General features: G+C 43.7%; 1 protein-coding gene across 2 annotated transcripts in view; it reads left to right on the top strand.

Moving 5' to 3' along the window:
- Positions 1-15982: 15982 nt before the first annotated feature.
- KIFAP3 (kinesin associated protein 3) overlaps positions 15983-19243 on the top strand; it is a 71158-nt gene continuing 67897 nt past the window's right edge. For both annotated transcript variants that reach the window (XM_055815471.1, XM_055815472.1), the window contains exon 1: positions 15983-16134. In XM_055815471.1, the coding sequence (XP_055671446.1) occupies positions 16103-16134 (32 nt within the window). In that variant the 5' untranslated portion in view covers positions 15983-16102. The remainder of the gene's footprint in view (positions 16135-19243) is intronic.

The following is a 19243-nucleotide window of genomic DNA, read 5'->3' as shown; positions in this document are numbered from 1 at the left end:
GTAGGGTGAGAAACTGAAGTGCTTCTAGTATGGGGAATGTTGAGCTGATGAAGGGGGCTGCATACCATTAAGTATGTCCCCCTCCAGAGGAGGATCAAGCCCTCAGGGGACAAGGAGAGACAAGTACTGCTTCAAAACCTTGTTTGTCCCTTGGTAGTTCAGGCACTTGGTGTGACACAGCTTCAAGCCTCCTGAGTAGCAGAGGTACCTGGCAAGGGAATGGGGGCTTTGTACTGACTGCACTGACCTCCACACATTGCGCCCATGAGGGTTTCCCCTTTTCAAGCTGTTCATTGCAGCTGTCTGCAGTGTAAGCACACTATAACGCAGCAACACGTGATTTGAAAGTTGGATGTTGCCACAAAAGGGCTACCATATGTCCTGAGCAGTATTGCAACTCCTGACAAACATCTGATCAAGCTTCTGAGAAAAGAACAAAGACGACCTAGCCTCCACCAAGGAAAATCACTAGTAATTCAGGTACAGATTATGCTAAGCAGCATTTAGCAATGCATCACTTAAAGTATATTTTCCAACACGACTCGCTTCCTTGGAACAGTCAGTCTCTGTATCTCCGCTTTGATATTATTTACTAAAAGTATTTAGGGGCAAAACTATCCCTGGGTATTACTGCCCTTCTTGGTTTTCCAACTACCATCCTGAGCTACCCGTTCTCAGCCTAACTGCACTGGTACACTGCTCCCCCAGCTGCCCTAGTCTACATAATTGTGTGAACGTGTTGGTGAACAGATCAGTAAATAAATCTTATTCAGAAAAATACACTTATTTTTCTTTCAGTTGGGATCAGTTCCCCAATCCAGCCCATAGCTGACACAAGGGAATGTGTCATGTGCTACAATATGGGGGCTGGAACAGCCACCTGGGACGGTGGTGTGGGGGAGGTAGCCATACCGCCACAGTACACAGTGGCCTTACCAATAATACAGACCTCCTCCCTGTGTCCTGTCAGGGAGGTGTGCTGGAGGGGATTCCACAACAGCCAAAGGTAACCTAAGTACTGAAAAATATGTTTCTATGCTCCCACCCCTCCCAGCTCATGCATCCTCATTGATGGGGTCTCTGCTGAGCCATTTCACCTTGCTACATCAGTTGGCTTTTTCTGACTGAGTGCAGAACTTAAAATTGCCAGAGAAGTGCAAGAAGGGAGGCAGAAATGTGCAGATGAGGATGGGGTGAGGAGATTGGGATCATGGCAGTGGTTAGATCAGCTCTAGACTGCACCAAAGTCTGAGCCCTTCCTTGAGCAGAGGGCAATGTTCTTCACATGCAGCCTTAGAAATTTTCAAATATCCCTTGAAACAACTCAGTCTCAAATTTCTTCCTGGTTATGGATCTATCAGAGAAACAACAGGCTGCCTCCAACTCATTCTGAAATATCTGGGCCCAGACACAATCCCGGTGTATGTCTTGGTTCTCCTGCAAATCTGGCCCTTTCTCTTTGTTTATCTATTTTCAGCCACTTGCCAGTTAGTGCGCCAGGAACGGACAAGACAGCATGTTAATGCTTTGGAAAGATGTTGCACAAGCTCACTTTGTCACCGACAAAGACACCCCTAGGAACTCAGAGCTCACCTGTTATGCATTTGACACCATGTTTCCCATTTGTCATGGCTGTGGTTTTGGCAGTGCCCATTGTGTAGCAAAGTGACCCCTCTGCTTAGAGACAGCAGTGACTCTAAGCATGAAACCTAAGCCCTGACGTGTCCTAGTGGAGTCAGACACTAGGACAGCACTGTGGAGGGTGCTGGAACCATGGCTGCAGGGTTCCCCATAGCTTTCACATTCATGAGGTCCACAGGGCCTGGGCTTTTACATTCACTAGAAGAATGTGAAGTGCAAAGGCAGAAAAGGGCGTTGTTTCTCTGGCCTTCTGTACACAATTGGGGTTTAATGCTCTCTTTGGAGCAGCACATTTGGGTTCCCCAGTGCCTACAATGTGCCTCAGCAACTGTGACTCCAGTGAAGCTCCCTCAATTTACATCCTCTGAGAATCTGGCCAACTATGACAGTGAACGCATACACATGGAAAACAGGGCATATTTCAGAGTCACTCCCTATCATTTTAATGCCCTGCTAGTGATTTACTCATAACATACTCCTGCCCCATTTTCCTTAGGAAAAGATAGGTGCCATCATGTTGTGTATGTCTCTCTCTGTGACTTTTATTACCCCATCATCAAACATCATTTAAACCCATCCCTCTCAAACAAATCACAGAACTATTTCAAAACTTGCATCAAAACAGTAGGTGGGGCAGAGAGACAGGTCTCAGCCTGGCGTCACTCAGCAAAGTGAGTTTTGCTTTTCTGGACAACCCATAAGGAGGGACAGGCATGGGTACATCTGCATCTCTCTTTCCAAGGTACCATTCTCAACCATCCAACACAAATGTGTCAGAAACAACAGTTCACAGGCTTAGTTTTTCAGGCTGAATGTTGGTTATAACTCTTTTTGATAAATCAGTGGTAGGTCTGACTCACAGTAGTCCCACCCCACACAAAAAGAGTGAAGATTACAGAAGATTGCATAAACACTAATTCTATTTATTCTATTTGCATGTGATCAGGACTAAGTCCCTGTTCCAAACAGCTCTATAATCTAAGAGTTACTGTGAACACACACTCAGTCTTCAGATACTAGAGTAGCTAAGCAGGTGAATCACAACAGCATCAAGCCTTTTAAAGCACTTCCAAAGCACTTCCTATTGCTGTCAAAGGTTAGGCAGAAACATAGATTTGTGCCCAGAAGTGCCGGAAAAAGCCACAGAAATAGCAGTTTTTTACAAAAAGTGGATGCTATATTCTCTGCCTAGCCTATGTCAACATGAGCATGTTAATGTCTTTGCTAAAAACAACTCACACTGCTTCAACCTTTCTCCTAATCCCATATTTTGAACAGGAGTAGTAGTGGTCTACCCAGAAGCTGCAAACAATTCAAGCACTATTATATGCCCTACATCCCCATTAACAAGAAGTGTGGCGCTTGAGTACGGGCACTATGGCACCCATACTACTTGTTGGATTGCTGCTGAAATGTACATAAACCCCCTTCTCAACTTTAGTTTCCTTGCACAAATGGCCATATGATTCTTTCCAAAGCTGAAGGTAGCTAGCCAGCTTTTTTGTTGGTAGTAGGGACACTGGAGAATCTGGACCTCTGGATAAAATGAAGCCCTACACTAAAGTAAGAGTAGACAAAGCCATAATGCATGACAGTCGTTACCTTGAACAGCTTCTGGTCTAAAATAAGAATGTTTGTATTTATGTGGGTAAACAAATAGTTCCTCCATGTGTCTTCTTCTTCCTCCCCCTGAGATCAGAAAGTTCTAGGACATCAAGTTTAGCACAGATTAAAACATAAGATCAGCTAGAGCAGCTTCTTGTTAAAATACCTGCAGCTGATCTCTGCCTGAGGGTAGCAGGTTTAAAATAAAGTATCAGATGGCCTATGATGAGCCACTGCAAGATTCAAGGTAGATCTGTTTGTTGGAGCATCAGGGTATTTAAAGAGAAGTTGGAATTACTTTCATATTAGTAGGTAACTAGCTGTCTCTGCAAATCTGAGCTGTACACACTACTTCTGAAACACATCAGCTGCACAGAAGAGAAAAAGGAAAACACGTGCACTAGCTCTACATATCACACAGGTCGCAAAGGGTCAATTTTGCCTTTAAATTACTATGTTCTGCTTACAAAACACCTGGTATGCAATCTAATTTCCACACAGACAAGCCATCAGGATTGCTGTAAGATGTCTCTTTATCTTAAAAAGGCCTCTATATTAATTCTTCTCCCTCATGCTCATGCCTGGCATGTGCTGTCAGGACTAGATATGGTTAAAGCGAGTAATTTTTGGTTTTATCTTTGACAACAAGTTTTTAAAAGATCCTGAAAACCACAGGATCACATTGATAGAAGAGGTGCAGGCAGAGAGCACACGTGCAGTTATGAGGGCAGTGAAGAACAGCTGCAGGTTGGATGGCAGGTGGTAACCTTTACAACTGACTTTGCTGCAGTCAGAAAAGCAATGGCCTGTATTGTTCTGACTGCAGTTTTGGTGGCTTATTCAGAGCAACAGTGTATGCCAGCATCTGGGTGTCAAGCTGGGAAATAGTAATATGACAATGGATGCACTAATTGTCTGACTTGTTGAAGTCCAGAACTCTTAGTCACGATCCTCACCCACCTAAACTCCGCTCATGGGTCCAATTAAACTCAGCAGTCTTCAGAAGTATTACTGTGAAAATAATTTGACTTTGAGTTGAGTGTGGAACTGAGAAAAAAATAGTGTTTTGGGTTGACAACAAACTGAAATATTTCTGTTTTCTCACCAGAAAAAAAAATTCTGTGTCAGGCAAAACAAAATGTTTTGTTTTGTTTGCAGGGCTATTTCCCTTCTTCCACTTCTTTATTTGTTTATTTATAATTAAATTTAGGTAAATTTCATTTCAGCATATAATTTATAAGTGCAAACAAGAATAATGTTGTTGTCACCAGTAGACTAGTCAGTCTTGCAAAATCACTGTGGCAAAAGGACCCAAGGAAGTGCAGAGGAAAACAGGTCCTTGGGCAAAGACCCAAGCTTGGGATAGAACTTGTCATTTCTCATGAGAAACCCTTGCTTTGAACCACATTTCCAAAGCAGAGCTCACTGTCTGTAGGTCTGATGACTCACGCCCTTCAGGGCATATCCTGCACAATTCCTGTGCGCTTTCACGGGTGCAGTCACAGCAGCAATCTGTTATCATTTATACAATTGGAATTTAGCAATCTGGAATTCCATCTAAAGCAACAAAACACTGCATGTGAGCCCTATGGGTAAATATATTATAATTCATGTAAATGAAATTGGCCAGAGCTTTATCCCTACGGAGTGAATACACAGTTCTTTCCCTCTAATCCTTCTAGCTCTGGAGCCAACACTAAATTACATTTTTAAGGGAATGAGTGAAGCCACTCTTAGGTAGGAGTGGGAGCCTGTCTCATCATGTTTCAAGCACGGCGACAGTCACAGCAGGACCCTGATCTGGAGATCCATAAACAGTACGCTAACGTAAATAGCGATATTTGTGCAGGACTCCTGCATGCTCTGGCCGTGAGGATTTTATGTGGTTCTGGTTAGGGACTCTCAGTAGTGCTGGGGCTAAAGGGAAGGAAGGGCAGGGTTCCTGATGAAACTGCAGCAGGGGCTGCTCTGTTGTTCTTGATAAGAAGCATGACAGCTGTGCCCACAACATCTGGTTTTCATTGAACCCTAGTGAGAGTTCCTTGCTGAGCCTCTTCCACCCCATATGTGGTGGTTTAATTGATGGAGCCTGAGAAGGTTTTAGGTCCAGCGTGGAATGCCGCCTTTCACTGTGATATGTGATTCCAGATACAGTAAGGGCTGGGCTGCTTAGAGTCATCTTTTAAAAGCATTTCTTCTCAATATTGAATTTTGTGTATATTGCCCTCTGTTGGCCCAAGTGCATGATAAAGCTCCTTTTCTAGGTGAAAGCTAACAAAAATCTCCTTTTGGCTGACTGGCAGGGTTTGCGGGTTTTGGAAAATGCAGGATCAAGTTAGCTGTAGCCTTGTGTGTGCATGCGTGCACAGTTCATATCCCCCCATAGCTCTGCATTTAGGAATGCAGGCACAGCTCTTAAACTAGGGAGGAAGGGGGTCTGGAGACTGGCTGTCTCAGCCATTGTGGACTACACATACGAAGAGAGTTTTAAGGCGTGACCAGAGGGGATAGTGGTTTGGTGAGACAGAATAAAGAGGATGTTGCACGCTCAGGAAACAGCACAAAAAGCAATGCAGAAAAGCCTGTGGGAGAACTGGGTGAGTGGGAGATAAGTTAGTCTTTCAGGTCTGGTATGCAACTGCCAGCAATGCTTTGGTAAAAAGTCTCTCAAGGCTTTATTTTCAATTCCAAAGCAAAAGAAAGATGGCAACCCACACTGTCAAAGCTCCTTCTGCACACAACACATGCCCTTCCACTTCCTCTCAGCTGGATCCTTCCTAGCTAAGGCATATGACTGACACATCTGCTCAGACCAAAAGGATCCTGCCCAGTTATTTTGTCTCTGATGGCAAACGGCTGCAATGCTTAGGAAACAGTCTAAACCCACTAGCTAGGAAGTGTGCTTTGGGTGTTCTTGGCACTTACATGCTCCTCCTGCACAGAGCCAGACCCAGGTATTTTCTCAAACTCTCAGAAGGCCCATGCATGAAGGCCCCCACCGTAGGCATACCAGGGTATGCGCTAGTGATGGACAGGAGAGTGGTGATGCCAGGAGATGACAGCCATTTCTCTGTAGGGTGAACATCATGACAAAACAGAAACTCCAACCTGAGGAAGTAGAGAGTGCAATGGATAACAACATCTGTAGAAAGAAGTGATGTGAGCAGACCATGGATTAGAGAAATCATTTAACCTTCTGCAATATGCCTCTCTTTAATAAGAGGCTGAGATGTAAAGATCCAGGCTTTCAGATCTAGAGCTCTGTGCACGCTTCCCTCCTGTTGGCTAGGATGGCAAACATCAGATTGGCATTTCCCTGATCCAGTACAGCAGCACGTTTCACAGCAGTGGACGAGAACATCCTTTTTGTTAGGGCTGTTAGAACTGGACTGGAAAATATGTTCTGTGCGCCACAGAGCAATATGACACTTAGTTTCTTTTACATTTTTCTTACTGCTTCTACCTGAAATAAGCCCCATACTTTTTCTCCTTGCTATCTCTTATGAAAGATCCACCCTGGACAAGAAACTGCTTGTGCCACAGCCAGTCTGGAGCTGTTCTAGGACAGCTTGGCCAGCCTGTTCGTCTGTGCTGGCTGGCTAGCATGCACAGAGTGACTGACCCCTCGCTGCTGCCGAAGAGCTGAACTCTGCTTAACTCTCCCTCTGTGCAGTCCCTGTCATGGTCTCTCTCATCTACCTGGCAGCCAGAGCACACAAACCTCTAGAAACTTAACTTTTAAACTGTGCACATCTTTCAACGGTGACTGCAATTGGTCAACATGTCATGAAGTTATTAGAGGGAGGAAGAGGAGACCTGATGAATGCATGGATAGGTAAGGCAAGATAAAATTAATTTCCTGAGGAAGCCAAAGGAAAATAAGCTGAAAAGAAAAAAGAAAAATTGACTGTAGGGAACAAATCTGACAAGTAACCTTGAAAGGCCTCTTCCACCTTTTAACTCCTGAGAAGGAACAGTCTGGCAGGAGCTGGTGTGTGTGTGTGCGCGCGCACCAGGGAAATTATAGGGGGTCAGGAGCTGTAAGCAGTGTTTTTAGTGGATCAGTAAAAGTAGCACGAGTATACGTCCCTGTACATTCCAGATACAGTGTAGCTGTGACATTGCCTGCTGGACAGCCTTCATCCCTAACCTGTCTCTGAGTTGTGTGCAGTTTCACAATACCAGGAACTATGCAGTTAAATCCTGTGCATGCCTTGGAACATTAAGCTCAGTTTCTGGAAAACTGAGTGATAAGTATCAAGGGGCAAGAAAACTAGATTAAGCCCAACTCCTGGACAGCATAAACATACAGGAACATAGATTGCAGAGACTATAAACACACCTCTTCTTGTGAAATACTGCTCTTACACAGAGGAGTGGCTCAAAATTTGCAAAAACCACCTTTGTTCAGAACTGCACTAGAAACCTAAATGATCAAGACTGGAAACAATTTGCTTTGCATGGACACCCTGTCTGAGCTCCCAGACTGGAACCATTCAAAAGCCAAATATATGTGTGTTGTCCTTTGGAACCAAAAAAATAATCAAGACATGAAAAGTCTGAGATGGTTAAATGTTTCCTCCAGAGGCTGGGGATTAGAAGTCTGGGCAAGTAGCAGAGGAGGAGGGAAAAAAAAAAAAAAAAGAAAAAAAAAAAAGAGTAAAATAAAAGAAGAAACTCTTAAGTGACCTGACAAGGGAAACTTAAATCTTATTTTTAAGGGGTTAGGTTGTACTAAAGCTTGAAAAATTAAATCCACAGCTGTCTCCAGAGGACTATATCTCACTAAGAAAGCTTCAAGTAAGTTTATCATGTATCCAACACCTAGACATTGGACCTCAGGGACCACTAGGATAATATTTCCTCTGGATTAGCAAGAAAGCTAGCAAGTGACATTTGTACGAGAGTAACTTTAAGTTTAAGGGGTTTTCTTGTTATAAAATGATAAATGAAGAATAAGCATATTGGGAAGGAAAGTTCTTGCAGTTTGTAAATCTAACACATCCCCACTATTTCTTTTAAAATGCACTGTTATCTCCTAAATTAGTTTTATTTGGTGACATCAGTAATATGATGTTTTTACGTCTATCATCCTCCCAGTGAGGATCAACGTGTTCTTTATGAACAATATTTTTAATCTCATAATCCCCTTTATGAGGAATGCTTTTAATTTCAGAGACCATGAGCACTGGCGTTGAGACAATATAATATATATGAAAAAAAATCAAGAACGAAACTATAGGAAACACAGGATGGATCTGGCACAATTACAGTGCTTTCCTTCTTCTGGGATTCTTCACTACTAGCCAATAAAGCCCAGGATATGTTGGAATGCTATTAATTAACTCACCTTACTGTGCCTTGCCACGATAACTGATATGCCCCTGGGTTCCAGGCAAACCTTATGAATCATATGAGATGCAATACATAGCTGGAGCTGGGTGAACTAAGGACAACTTTAGCATGTTAACTTTGAAATCTGAAATCCAATAACGAAATGAGTTTTGTACAGAAGGTACAAAATAACACTTGAACATCTACACAAATGCCAGTGTTGGAGTTTTGAGGATAAAGCACTTTTTATTTACGTATTTTGCACTTTCTCTGTCTGAAACACACTGGTGTGAGAAACAGACCACAGATCCCCACAGCAAAATGCCTATGGTCTGTGGATGGGCCACTGTAATCTGGCATTATCCTATTATTCCCACAAAGCACATCAGTGACAATTGAGTTTTCCAGTTCTATGGAAAATCTTGAGTTACACACCTATGTCTGCTCTGTGCCTGTACAGATGCATATGTTGGAGATGTAATGAAGAAAAGGCATACGTAGCAAAATTAAATGGGAAAGTGAAATGAGGGGAATTACTTAAACAGCTTACAGATGGTGACTAAATTAGTTGAAAGCTTAAGGATTGTTTTTTCAACACACAGCTCAACAGCATTGTAAAACTTCCATTATTGTAACCCAGAAGCTCATGAGAAATAGTAATTACCAGAGCTGAACTCCTGGGCTCTCGTATTTTCTTACCCATGGGCTGCCCAGACCAGCCCCCTGATCCTTCCTTCCCCTAGTGTTTTCCAGATTCCTGAAAAGTACAGCTGAGGGGATGAAGAAATAATTCATCACCTCATGTTCCCTTCCACCTCTCAGGTCTTCCATTTCCCCCCATACACCTTATTTTGAACACCATTATCCTTTTCTTCTGAGGTGCCCCATACACTCTCCCACCGTTCCTTCACTGTGCTTCACAGCCAGCATCATCATCCATATTCTCTTAGGTTTAAAACCAGGAGGGACATCCATGACCAGCTGGTCCTTCAGTATAATACACACCAAAAAGCCCCGTCCATTGATCCTTGCATCAAGATCAGCCTTATCACTACCAAGCAGAAGGATTACATCATGCCCATAAGCAATACAGAGTCACCCTTCTTACCTATTCAGCACTGGAAAGACTTCAGCTGAAGTACTGTACCCAGCTTTGGGCATGGCCCTTCAAGAAAAACATGGGCTGACTGAGGGTAGCTTTGACAGAAAAAAATGAATCATTTTCTTGCAGTAACAGCAATTCAGTCCTGGAATAGATTCCCCAGGAAGACTATAATGCACATCACTGAAGATTATATTAGTGATAAGAATAATGTGGGTACAAATTGTTTGGCTTGGGGCAGGGGAATAGACTGAAAGAGGTTGCTTCAGCACAATTTGCTGCACACCTGTCAGTCTGTTTAAGCTGAAGCATTCGTTTCACAAAGGCATCTACTCCTGACATAAGGATTGCTAATAATGGGGGAAGCATCCAGTCAGAAATCCTAAGCTAAGTTATTCCACTGGTTAAGAGCTATCTCTCTAAAATTTTGTGCTTGATTTCAGGTCTGAATTCATCTAGCTTAAATGCCTCTCCTTGTGCTTCCACTCTGATTCACATCTCATGTGCTTTGGCTAAAATTAAGTGGAAACAAATACAGAAATGCTGCTATCTGCAAAAGGAGCAGGATTTGCCCTGATATGAAGAACAAGGCTAGTGTTGTCCAGGATAGTTCAAAAACTTAATGAAAAAGATTTTGGCTACAAAGTGTTGTGCAAAATCTTCACTTTTTTTAAGGAAATACCCATTGTCTGAGATATTGATAACAAATTGTTGGAAACAGAAATTTCCCTTTTGAATCTGTCTGAAATGAGTAACTTTAAGTCAAATGTCACCTGAGCAACACCACTTCAGCTGACGTACCCATTCCTTGCTCTCCCTTTGCTTTTTTTTGACAAAACCTGAAAAAAATGGCAATTATTTTTGAGCAAAATATAAATAATTTGATGATCACATGCAAAAGACTTTTCTTTTGGAGGGAAGGGACAAGGAAGAGGGTGAATTCCTGATTTATGATCAAATATAGACTGTTCAAGTGTAAAGGAGACCCCTTTTTGAAAACACTTAAGCTGGCGCTTAACTTTATTACTGTGGCAAAATTAAGCATGTGCTTGAGTGGTTGCAGAGTCAGAACCATAAAATGTCATAGCCTTTATAGCTATGAGTCTGCTTTCTGCCTGCTGCATCTAATAAATGTTAAGAGGTGAAATTCTGTCCCCATCGGGGTCAATGATAAAACTCTCATTGATTTCAGCAGAACCAGGATTTTGAACAAGAAATCTCCATCATTGCCACGGTGGCCCACAAGATGATACCAGCAAAGAGAGGCCATCTGCTCACTCTTTCATGGACACTTTTATATGTAATCTTTCTATGTTTTCCTTACTCCAATTAAATTAACCCAAACTGAAAGCACACCATTGGCTTTTTAGATAGGGATACTGCATTTCAGGTTGTTTGTTAGGAAATAAGCAGAAATGAAATACACAAATTCTAGCGCACCATACATACTGAACATATGCATACAGAACATACTGATGCTTAGACGTGGCACTTAGGGACATGTTTTAGTGGTGGACTTGGCAGTGTTAGGTTTACAGTTGGACCAAATGATCTTAAAGGTCTTTTCCAACCTAAATGATTGTATGATTCTGTGAAAATACACAACATGCTGTTCCGTGTTACAGGAAAATTCCCTTTAAAGGGTTGATCCCTTAAGGAAAAGAAAAGGTAATGTAGCACTGTTAAGGTACATTTTATATCTTCTAACACTTCTTAGATCAGCCTTGCTTAGGACATAAGTAAACGGCTATTTTTTCCATAAGTAACAACCCTCAAATCTTAAGTCAGGCACTGAAAGTCTGTGTAGACGGTTGCTTTGCCACATCAGCAGCTGCAGCTGAGCTTGGGTTCTGTATTCCTGCCTTGCAGGCTGGCGCAGGTCTGCATACACAGTTTACAACACTCCAGCTGGAGCACTGAGGCACAAGATGGCAGAGGTCAGTTTACTGCCAGCTGGATATACTCACTCAGCCGTGAATTAGTGTACAAAGCCATCAAACAGGATCAGTTTCATGCAAGTGCGCAATTCTCATTTGAATAAGCCAAGGGAGAAAACAGTACACCCTTTAGTCTATAACATCTAGTTAAAAGAAAGCTCTGCTTCTCTATGAAGAGAACTGCTTCTTTTCACATCTTTAAATTTTTCTTTTTACATCTGAAACCACAAAAACCTACAGCTGATTTTCTTCACTGGTTTAAATGAGCCACAAATTGATGCATTTACTTAGCTCAGTGTTGAACTAGATATATTCTAAAATACAAATCAGGCTCTCCATAGAGACTCCTGTTTTCATTTTTGTGAAGTCTCGTGTTCAAGGATAACAAGAGCACCCAGTATTTACCAGCACAATCATGTGTCATATTGAAAACGCCCTTCTCTTGTGCAGATGTTGCTGTCACTGCTGATCAAAAAGACATTCAAGAATCACCTTGAACTGTGTCCCAAGTTAATTTCATCCAGAAGAGTTAAGCCAGACTTTCCCTTTGCATATCAGATTTTGCTTTGCCTTGTCTCACTTCTTCCTTCCAATATAAACTTTTCAGCCCAGGGTTTATTACCTCCATACCTCAATCACTTGCTATGTGACAGCACATCAGAACATCATCTCCATCCCCCATGGAGCAGCATAGGCTAACCACTTAAAATGTTTCTCTGAAATTCATTCTTTCAGATTGCTGTACTTTATTTTAGCTAATAAAAGGCCTTAAGGATTTTTATACATAGTTCACTATCACAAGGTCTAGGAAAATATCCCGTATTCCCTATTTTCCCCTTGAAATCCACCTATATTCTTTCTTCCTGACAGCGAGATGCAATCTTCGATTGCATCGAAAGATTACAAATCTCAGGGTTGCTTTGGTTTCTTAATTCCGCAAGTCAGAAATTAATATATTACATTTTAACAATTCCATTTGCTATAGAAAAGTGATGTTGGTTATTTCGTTTGACTTTTTTTCACAATGATGTGAAAAAAATACCTGTGTAGGATTCAATGAAACTCTGAAGAAATCAGACCCAAGGCATTTTCAAAATGTAGTCTCATGGCTATATATCAATGGCCCATATAAAAAATTCATTGAAGACAATGGAAACATCTTTTGTGATTTTAAAATCAGGCTTAGAATCAGTACTTTTCAGTCATAATGAATTTATTCTATACTAAGAGAACAAAAAGGAAGAAATAAAACTAAGTTACCATGAGACAGTATGGTGGGTGTTGCTCTGCTGTCAGAGTGTATTCTGTCTATCTGGTTAAAAACATCTGGCCACATCTTGAGGGAAAAAAAAAAAAAGTCTTAATTTTTTGCATAAAAGTGTGCTTTCTCACTGACATTATAAAGGGTTTTCATTTTTTTAATGCAAAGGACAAAAGTGTTGTTCATCCACATTTATTCTACAACAATGTTGTCCATTTCTTCTACATGTATCCTACTGTATATTTGAGAATGCTCCACAGTTCTGTCTTTCCTCTTTTTCTGTGTACCCACCTGCTTCACCCCTCATACCCAACTTCTCTTCTTGAAACTACCATTCGCTCCCTATCCCACTTCTCTGTGCAACTCCCCTGCTCTCTTCCACCTGTCTTTATATTCCCTCACTAAAAATCTCTTCTTCTACCTCACTCTAGAACAGTATTTCTTACAACTGCTCTAAGAAAAACCAAACTCCAAACCCACTCAAACAAAAGAAAAAAGGAGAAACACAGAAATACTGCACATTCCAGCTTCTCTTTGCAACTTGATCACTCTCCTCCCTCAACTACCCCTCTTTCTTTCTCCTTGTGTATGCTTCTAACACGCAGGTGACTGGAATCTCCAGTGTCTGCTGGTAATACCATAAAACTTATCACACTATAACAAAAGAGAGATAAGAAATTGTGCAAAGCAACTTCAATAGGTCAGGGAAAAGCTGTAGAGCCAAACCTCAGACAGCAACTGTTTTACAATTTACTTTTTAAAAATCTACCATCCAACACAAGGTGTTGTTTGTGCCATGTGCATTTCAAAACCCAGAATCAACTGGTTGTCACTGACAGACAAAATTATCCGATCTTGGCCCTGCTTGTGGCTCAATCACTACAAAGCTGAGATATTTTCATTTAGGCTGCCAGGCTGAAACAGGCCGCTGTCCTTTCAAGCCCTGACAAACAGCCAATTTTAGCCCAAATATCATGGCACACTGAACTGCCATAAATGTTCCTTTTCTCATATTTTTTAGGTTTCATATTCTTTTGTACCATTCTGATCTCGTAATCTGTGACCTGCTTTTTCATAGGTGTCTAAAACTATTGTCCCTTTGTAGGCAAGGTGATGAGATTAAAAAAAATTCTCAGTGAAATAGATGATTGCCAGGTTGTTAGTACTGAGGAAATATCAGACTATTTATTTATATGACTTCAGAGTTTAATGTTTGGCTCATGCTTATCTGAAGACCTGCTGAAATCACTGAAGAACTGTTGCTCTGATCAGGTAGTCATACACACATTTTTTGTTATAACAGCCATTAATAGAAAATATTACTGTGATAAAAAGTAGAATAAGGATAGTAACAAAAGCGTTATGTTCTAGCAGTGTTGTGGAAATTAATTGCTCTAAGGTAGCACTTTATATTTCACAGAGTACTATCTTCTTCCATTTCCTGTTAAAACCAAGGCAGGCATGGCATGGATATCACAAAGTATTTTTTGCTGCTCTGTTACACATTAGGAAAATATAAAAATTTTCAGTGTTCAATAGCAGCAGTAGGTATTAAGTATTCATTCTTAATATTTTGCCAAAATAAAAACAAAAGCTTAGTTACCTATTACTTATTTCTGTATTACCCCTATGACTGGGTAGACAGCCGTTTCAGTTGTATGTAATGGGCCTGTAGTACAGCAAAGAGCACTCCAGAAAACAACACATACGTGGATCTGCCCTGCATCTTATTTCAGCTGCTGTTAGTCCTACAGAGTGATATTGTCCTTTTATTCTGAAAGCCAAATACCTATCTCTGCTTCTCAAAGCACTCTTGAAATAAACAATCTCTTCTAATCCCATGCAGTTCTATTGAGTTTTACATATATAAGCAGAAATGAAACCCTGTTCCAAGAAAGTACAGTTCAAAAAGCCAAGACACTGCTGCCTCTAGTTCTATGTGTTAGTTTCTACCCAGAGGGACAGCAGGACCATTAGGCAGCTGGGGATGAGCCTGCTTTACTGCTAGTATGGATATTAGAATAAATAGCTTAGGAGAATCTCTGAGAGTGGATGCTGCTCTGATACAAACTTTAGTTAAACTACAGCCCATTAAGATAATTTCTGATACCTCTTGGATATGATGCTGCTTGGTTGTTCATTAGAGTGGCTGGGAAACAAGGTAAAGAGAGAGAGGATTCAGGTGCTGGCTGTACAGTGTAACTTTTGCAACATGCTTTTGGATTTTCAGCCACTTGCCTGAGACTGGAGCTACGTTAGCAGGGCTCTCGTGCCTCTTGCATGTCGGTGGCTAAGCAACACTGCTGCTGACCCAAGACAATGATTATGTTTCAAAACATCTTGCTGATCAAGCCTGCCTTAGGGCTGGGCTTAGCTGAGAGGTGGTGCTGAAGAAAACTGACAGCTCAGATGACCGTAATGATGTTCAGGGGCAGGGCACCACAACAGCCCTGAACATAAAGTCCCCTTAGTCCTGCTGTTCGCAATTGCTGGAGTACCAGGTACTAAATAGGTGCGATCTTTCTCTAAGGACACAACTGTTTCTTGAGTTCCTCAGGGCTCATGGACCTGTGGCCATGCCTCACCTGGGCCCCCACCCACTTTCCTCAGTGCCGTTAACTTTGCTGGGGGACCAGCCTCACTAGGTCTGCCCTGAATGGGCCTGCAGGCCACCACGTCCCACTGGCCCTCCTGTGAAGGCGCAGGCAAAACCTGAGGCACCATAGGGGTTTGATAATGACCCTGCGGGGTGCTGAGAGGCCTGTGGCACAGCCCTGGCCCTCAGAGGGGTCTGCTACACCCCCCGTGCTATAAGTGCTTCAGACCCAGGGTCTTACCTGGCGCAGCAGGTGGAGGCTGTTGCCCTGCCATTGCACCCTGAGGGGCACGGGGGACCCCAGCCATCATGTCACGGCACATCCAGGGGTGCCAGCAGGATTCGTGCAGCGGCCTCCGAGTGAGGCGGACACGGGGTGTGGAGGCCGCTTCGCGCCTCACGCCTCAGGCCGGCGGGACAGCGCCCCCCCCCCTTCGTCCCCGGCGCGGGTGGGTGGCGGGGCCGCGCAGTGCGCGTGCGCGGTGGCCGCCGCGGGCAGTGGAGGTGGCGCATGCGCGCTCGGAGCCCGCGGGCGGGGCTTGCGCTCACCCTGGTAACAGCAGCGCTGCGGGGCCGCGCCCTGCTGAGGCCTCCCCCCCCCCCCCCCCCTTCCCCTCCCCGCCGCCATGCAGGGCGAGGACGCCCGGTACCTCAAGAGGTAATCGGGGAGGCTGGCTGGGGAGGAGGGGGGGGTGGCTGTTGTGGGGCCGGGGCGCGGCAGGTTGTGGTAGCGGCCGGGCGTGGGGCTGAGGCGCGGCAGGTTGTCCTGAGGGGCGGCGCGGTGTCGGGTGGGACGCTGTGGGGCGGGCGAGGTTGCGGGGTGGGAGACAGGTGTTGCCGGGCTGGGTGGGAGGTTATGAGGGAGCTGAGGGGTTTTAGGCTGTGGTGGGGGCTGGGGGGGAAGTTATGGGGTGGGGAAGTGATGGGGCGTGGGGCTGAGGGGTTGAAGATGGGGGGGGCTGGGTGGGAGGTTATGGGTGGGGGGGGTATGAGGGAGCCGAGGCTGTGGTGGGGGCTGAGGGGGAAGTTGTGGGGCAGGGAGGGTAGGAAGGGTTAGCGGGGAGGTGATGGGCCCTAGGGCTGAGGTGTTGCAGGTGGGGGGGCTGGCTTGGGGATGGGTGGGAGGTTGTGGGTGGGGAGGTGGGAATGGGGAGTGTTTTGAGAGGGAGATCCTGAGGTGGGTGGAGGGATTGGGATGGTATGGCTGGGGGTTATGGTGTGGGTGGGAGGTGCTGGGGTGAGTGGTTGTTGAATGGGAGTCGTGTTTGGGGCAGGCTGAGGGGCGGCTGGTGGGCAGGGGGCTCAGGAGGCTGGGTTAGGGAATGAGTGAAGGTGATAAAGTGGGTGTAGAGTAGCTTGAGAGATGGCGTGCTGGTGGTAACGGAATGTGGTAGTTTGGAGGGATGCACTGGTGTGGGGGTGGCTGTGGTGGCCCTTGATGGTCTGTGTTTGGGGTGATGCACTGAGGTGGCAGCAAGTTGGGAGGAGTGTAATAGATGCTGTTAGGTGATGAGTGAGGAGGGTTGTGTGGGTGTTGGGATAGGGCAGGTAGTTGCTTTAGGGACCAGGGGAGGGAATGTGAGGCAATAAGGGCAGGTTCAGGGTGCAGCTGGGAAAGATGAACTGATTTGGGGGAGATGTTAGAGCATGGCATGGCAGATTGGGGAGGGGATGGGGGGGGGGGCGGGGCAGGCAATGAGTTGGGATGAATTGAATGGTTTGGGAGTTGGGATGGACCTGGGAGGAACTGTGGTGTGTAAAGCTGGCTGATCTCAGTGTGATGTTGAAGATATGATGAATGAATGGTGCCTTTATCCGTCTGTCTTCTCTGTGAGACCAGTCAGCCTAAAGAATAGGGTATGTGTAGACAACTACTGAATCTCCATCAGTTGTTTCAGAGCAAAAGTGCTAGCAATCCTGGAAGATGTCAGGCCATCTAGGCCTGTGTTAAGATGTGATGTGTGAACACTGTCACTCTTTTTTTTGCCATGTGGGTGATTTTATCCATGACATCTTGAGTCCTGTGGAGTTCCTGCTCTTTCTTTGGTTTTTGATTATTTTTTTTTTTATTTCTTTCCAGTTATTAACTGCTGCTACAAGTATATAAACTTGCTGTTTAGGCTGCCTAGGGTTTGTTGGGTTTTTTCCCCCCTTTGCTCATATACCACATATTAAGACCCATAAATAGAAACAATGGAGAAAAAAACTTCTTGATAATCTTTGAACATTAGTTCTGTCATATAAATGTGATGACAGATAAAAATCAAATGGCTACTTGTAATTAAATAAATAGCTGTAACTTTAAAGCAGCACCTATTTTTAGCCTTGCGTGTTCTGTTTGTGCCATTTTATGTGATTTTTGAGAAATCTTCTTTATTTTGTAGTCATCCCTGCAAAAAGTTGAGTTTTCTGTCTTTTTAGGGAGCACAAACCAAAAAACATCTGTTGTGCTGTGTAACGTGACTAGGATTGCGTGCAAGTCTAATGCTCCTCTGATCCCTATTTCCCTTTGTCATCTTCCACGAGCAGTCAGTCATCCTCCCACCAAGTCTGACTTGCTGGGATTTGTTATTAGATTTTCAGCCTTATCCATGTATGCAGTTTGTGCCACTTGTAATTAGGATAGTTTGGTTTTGCTTTTGCCCCCTGAAGGAATTAATAAAGGGTTATTCACACACCAGCTTCGGTTATGTCAGCTCAGCTAGCACGGCTTTTGTCTGTAGAAAAGGCCTTCCTCTTTTAAACCGTTCATACAGCAGGATTCTTGTTGATGAAGCAGGCAGTGAATTGAAGTGAAAGGATAGGCTGATGTGTGAGAGCTCCCCAGTGCATTGCTGCTTCTACCAGTTACAAGAATGTCTGTATTTTTAAATGTTTTAGGAAGTGACTTACAAACTCAAGATGGACAGAAAATCGGTAAAACATCTTTGTTGATTCGAGGGGGGATTGTTTCTCTAAATATTTTTTTTTTAAATAATTTTTTTGAGTGATGCTGGCAGTTTGAATGCAATGTTTTCCAAACGGAAAACAACTTCAGTAGCTGGGTAGTGCATTTTAGTATAGGTCTTCAAGCAGTTCACAGGGTAATATTTTTATCAGAGGGGGAACTTGGATGTGAATAGATTTGTGACTCTTAGCTAGGAAATACCTCAAGTAATGATGGTGGTTGTCAATGTGAGAGGGCAGAAAATCTCTGTGGCTCTAAATTCTTCAGCTTACCCATCTGTTCCTCTTAAGGACAGAATTAAACAGGGGAAATGCTAAAACCTTTTAAGCAGTCTTAAGCTGAGGTTCTGCTGGTTTGCTAAGCTCATCAGTGGTTTACTGCTGCCAGAAGAAGGAGGTCTCACTCCTTCCTCTTTACCCCTCTTTAGCCCTTTACAGAAGCGTTATTCCCTTTCTATAGAGCATTTGAATTAAGTAACGCACTGAAAAACTCTGTCTACCCAAAACATGAAGCGTTCTCTGTTGGATTGCTGGAATTGGCCGTGAAAGGGTTTGACAAGCCCTCACGCTGAACCAAGGTGACTGCCAGGAGCAGGGAAGACATGGGAAGATCTAATCCTTTTGGCAATTATGAGCTGTTAGTTCACCTTAGTTCTTGTAGAACTATGCTGAACTCCTTCGGGCCACTTCTCTACCAATCTTGTTCTTTTTATCCCTAAATATTACCAAGCTGTCACTTAATGGAGGATTGACTGTCAGGAGGAGCATTTGTGGTTGGGATCTCCTGGTAGGTCTAAATATGGGGGAAATATTTTTGGGGG

Source organism: Falco peregrinus, chromosome 10 (genome assembly GCF_023634155.1).
Source record: "Falco peregrinus isolate bFalPer1 chromosome 10, bFalPer1.pri, whole genome shotgun sequence".
Taxonomy (NCBI): domain Eukaryota; kingdom Metazoa; phylum Chordata; class Aves; order Falconiformes; family Falconidae; genus Falco; species Falco peregrinus.
Note: the sequence above shows the minus strand (reverse complement) of the source record. Positions and strands in the feature narration are given on the sequence as shown.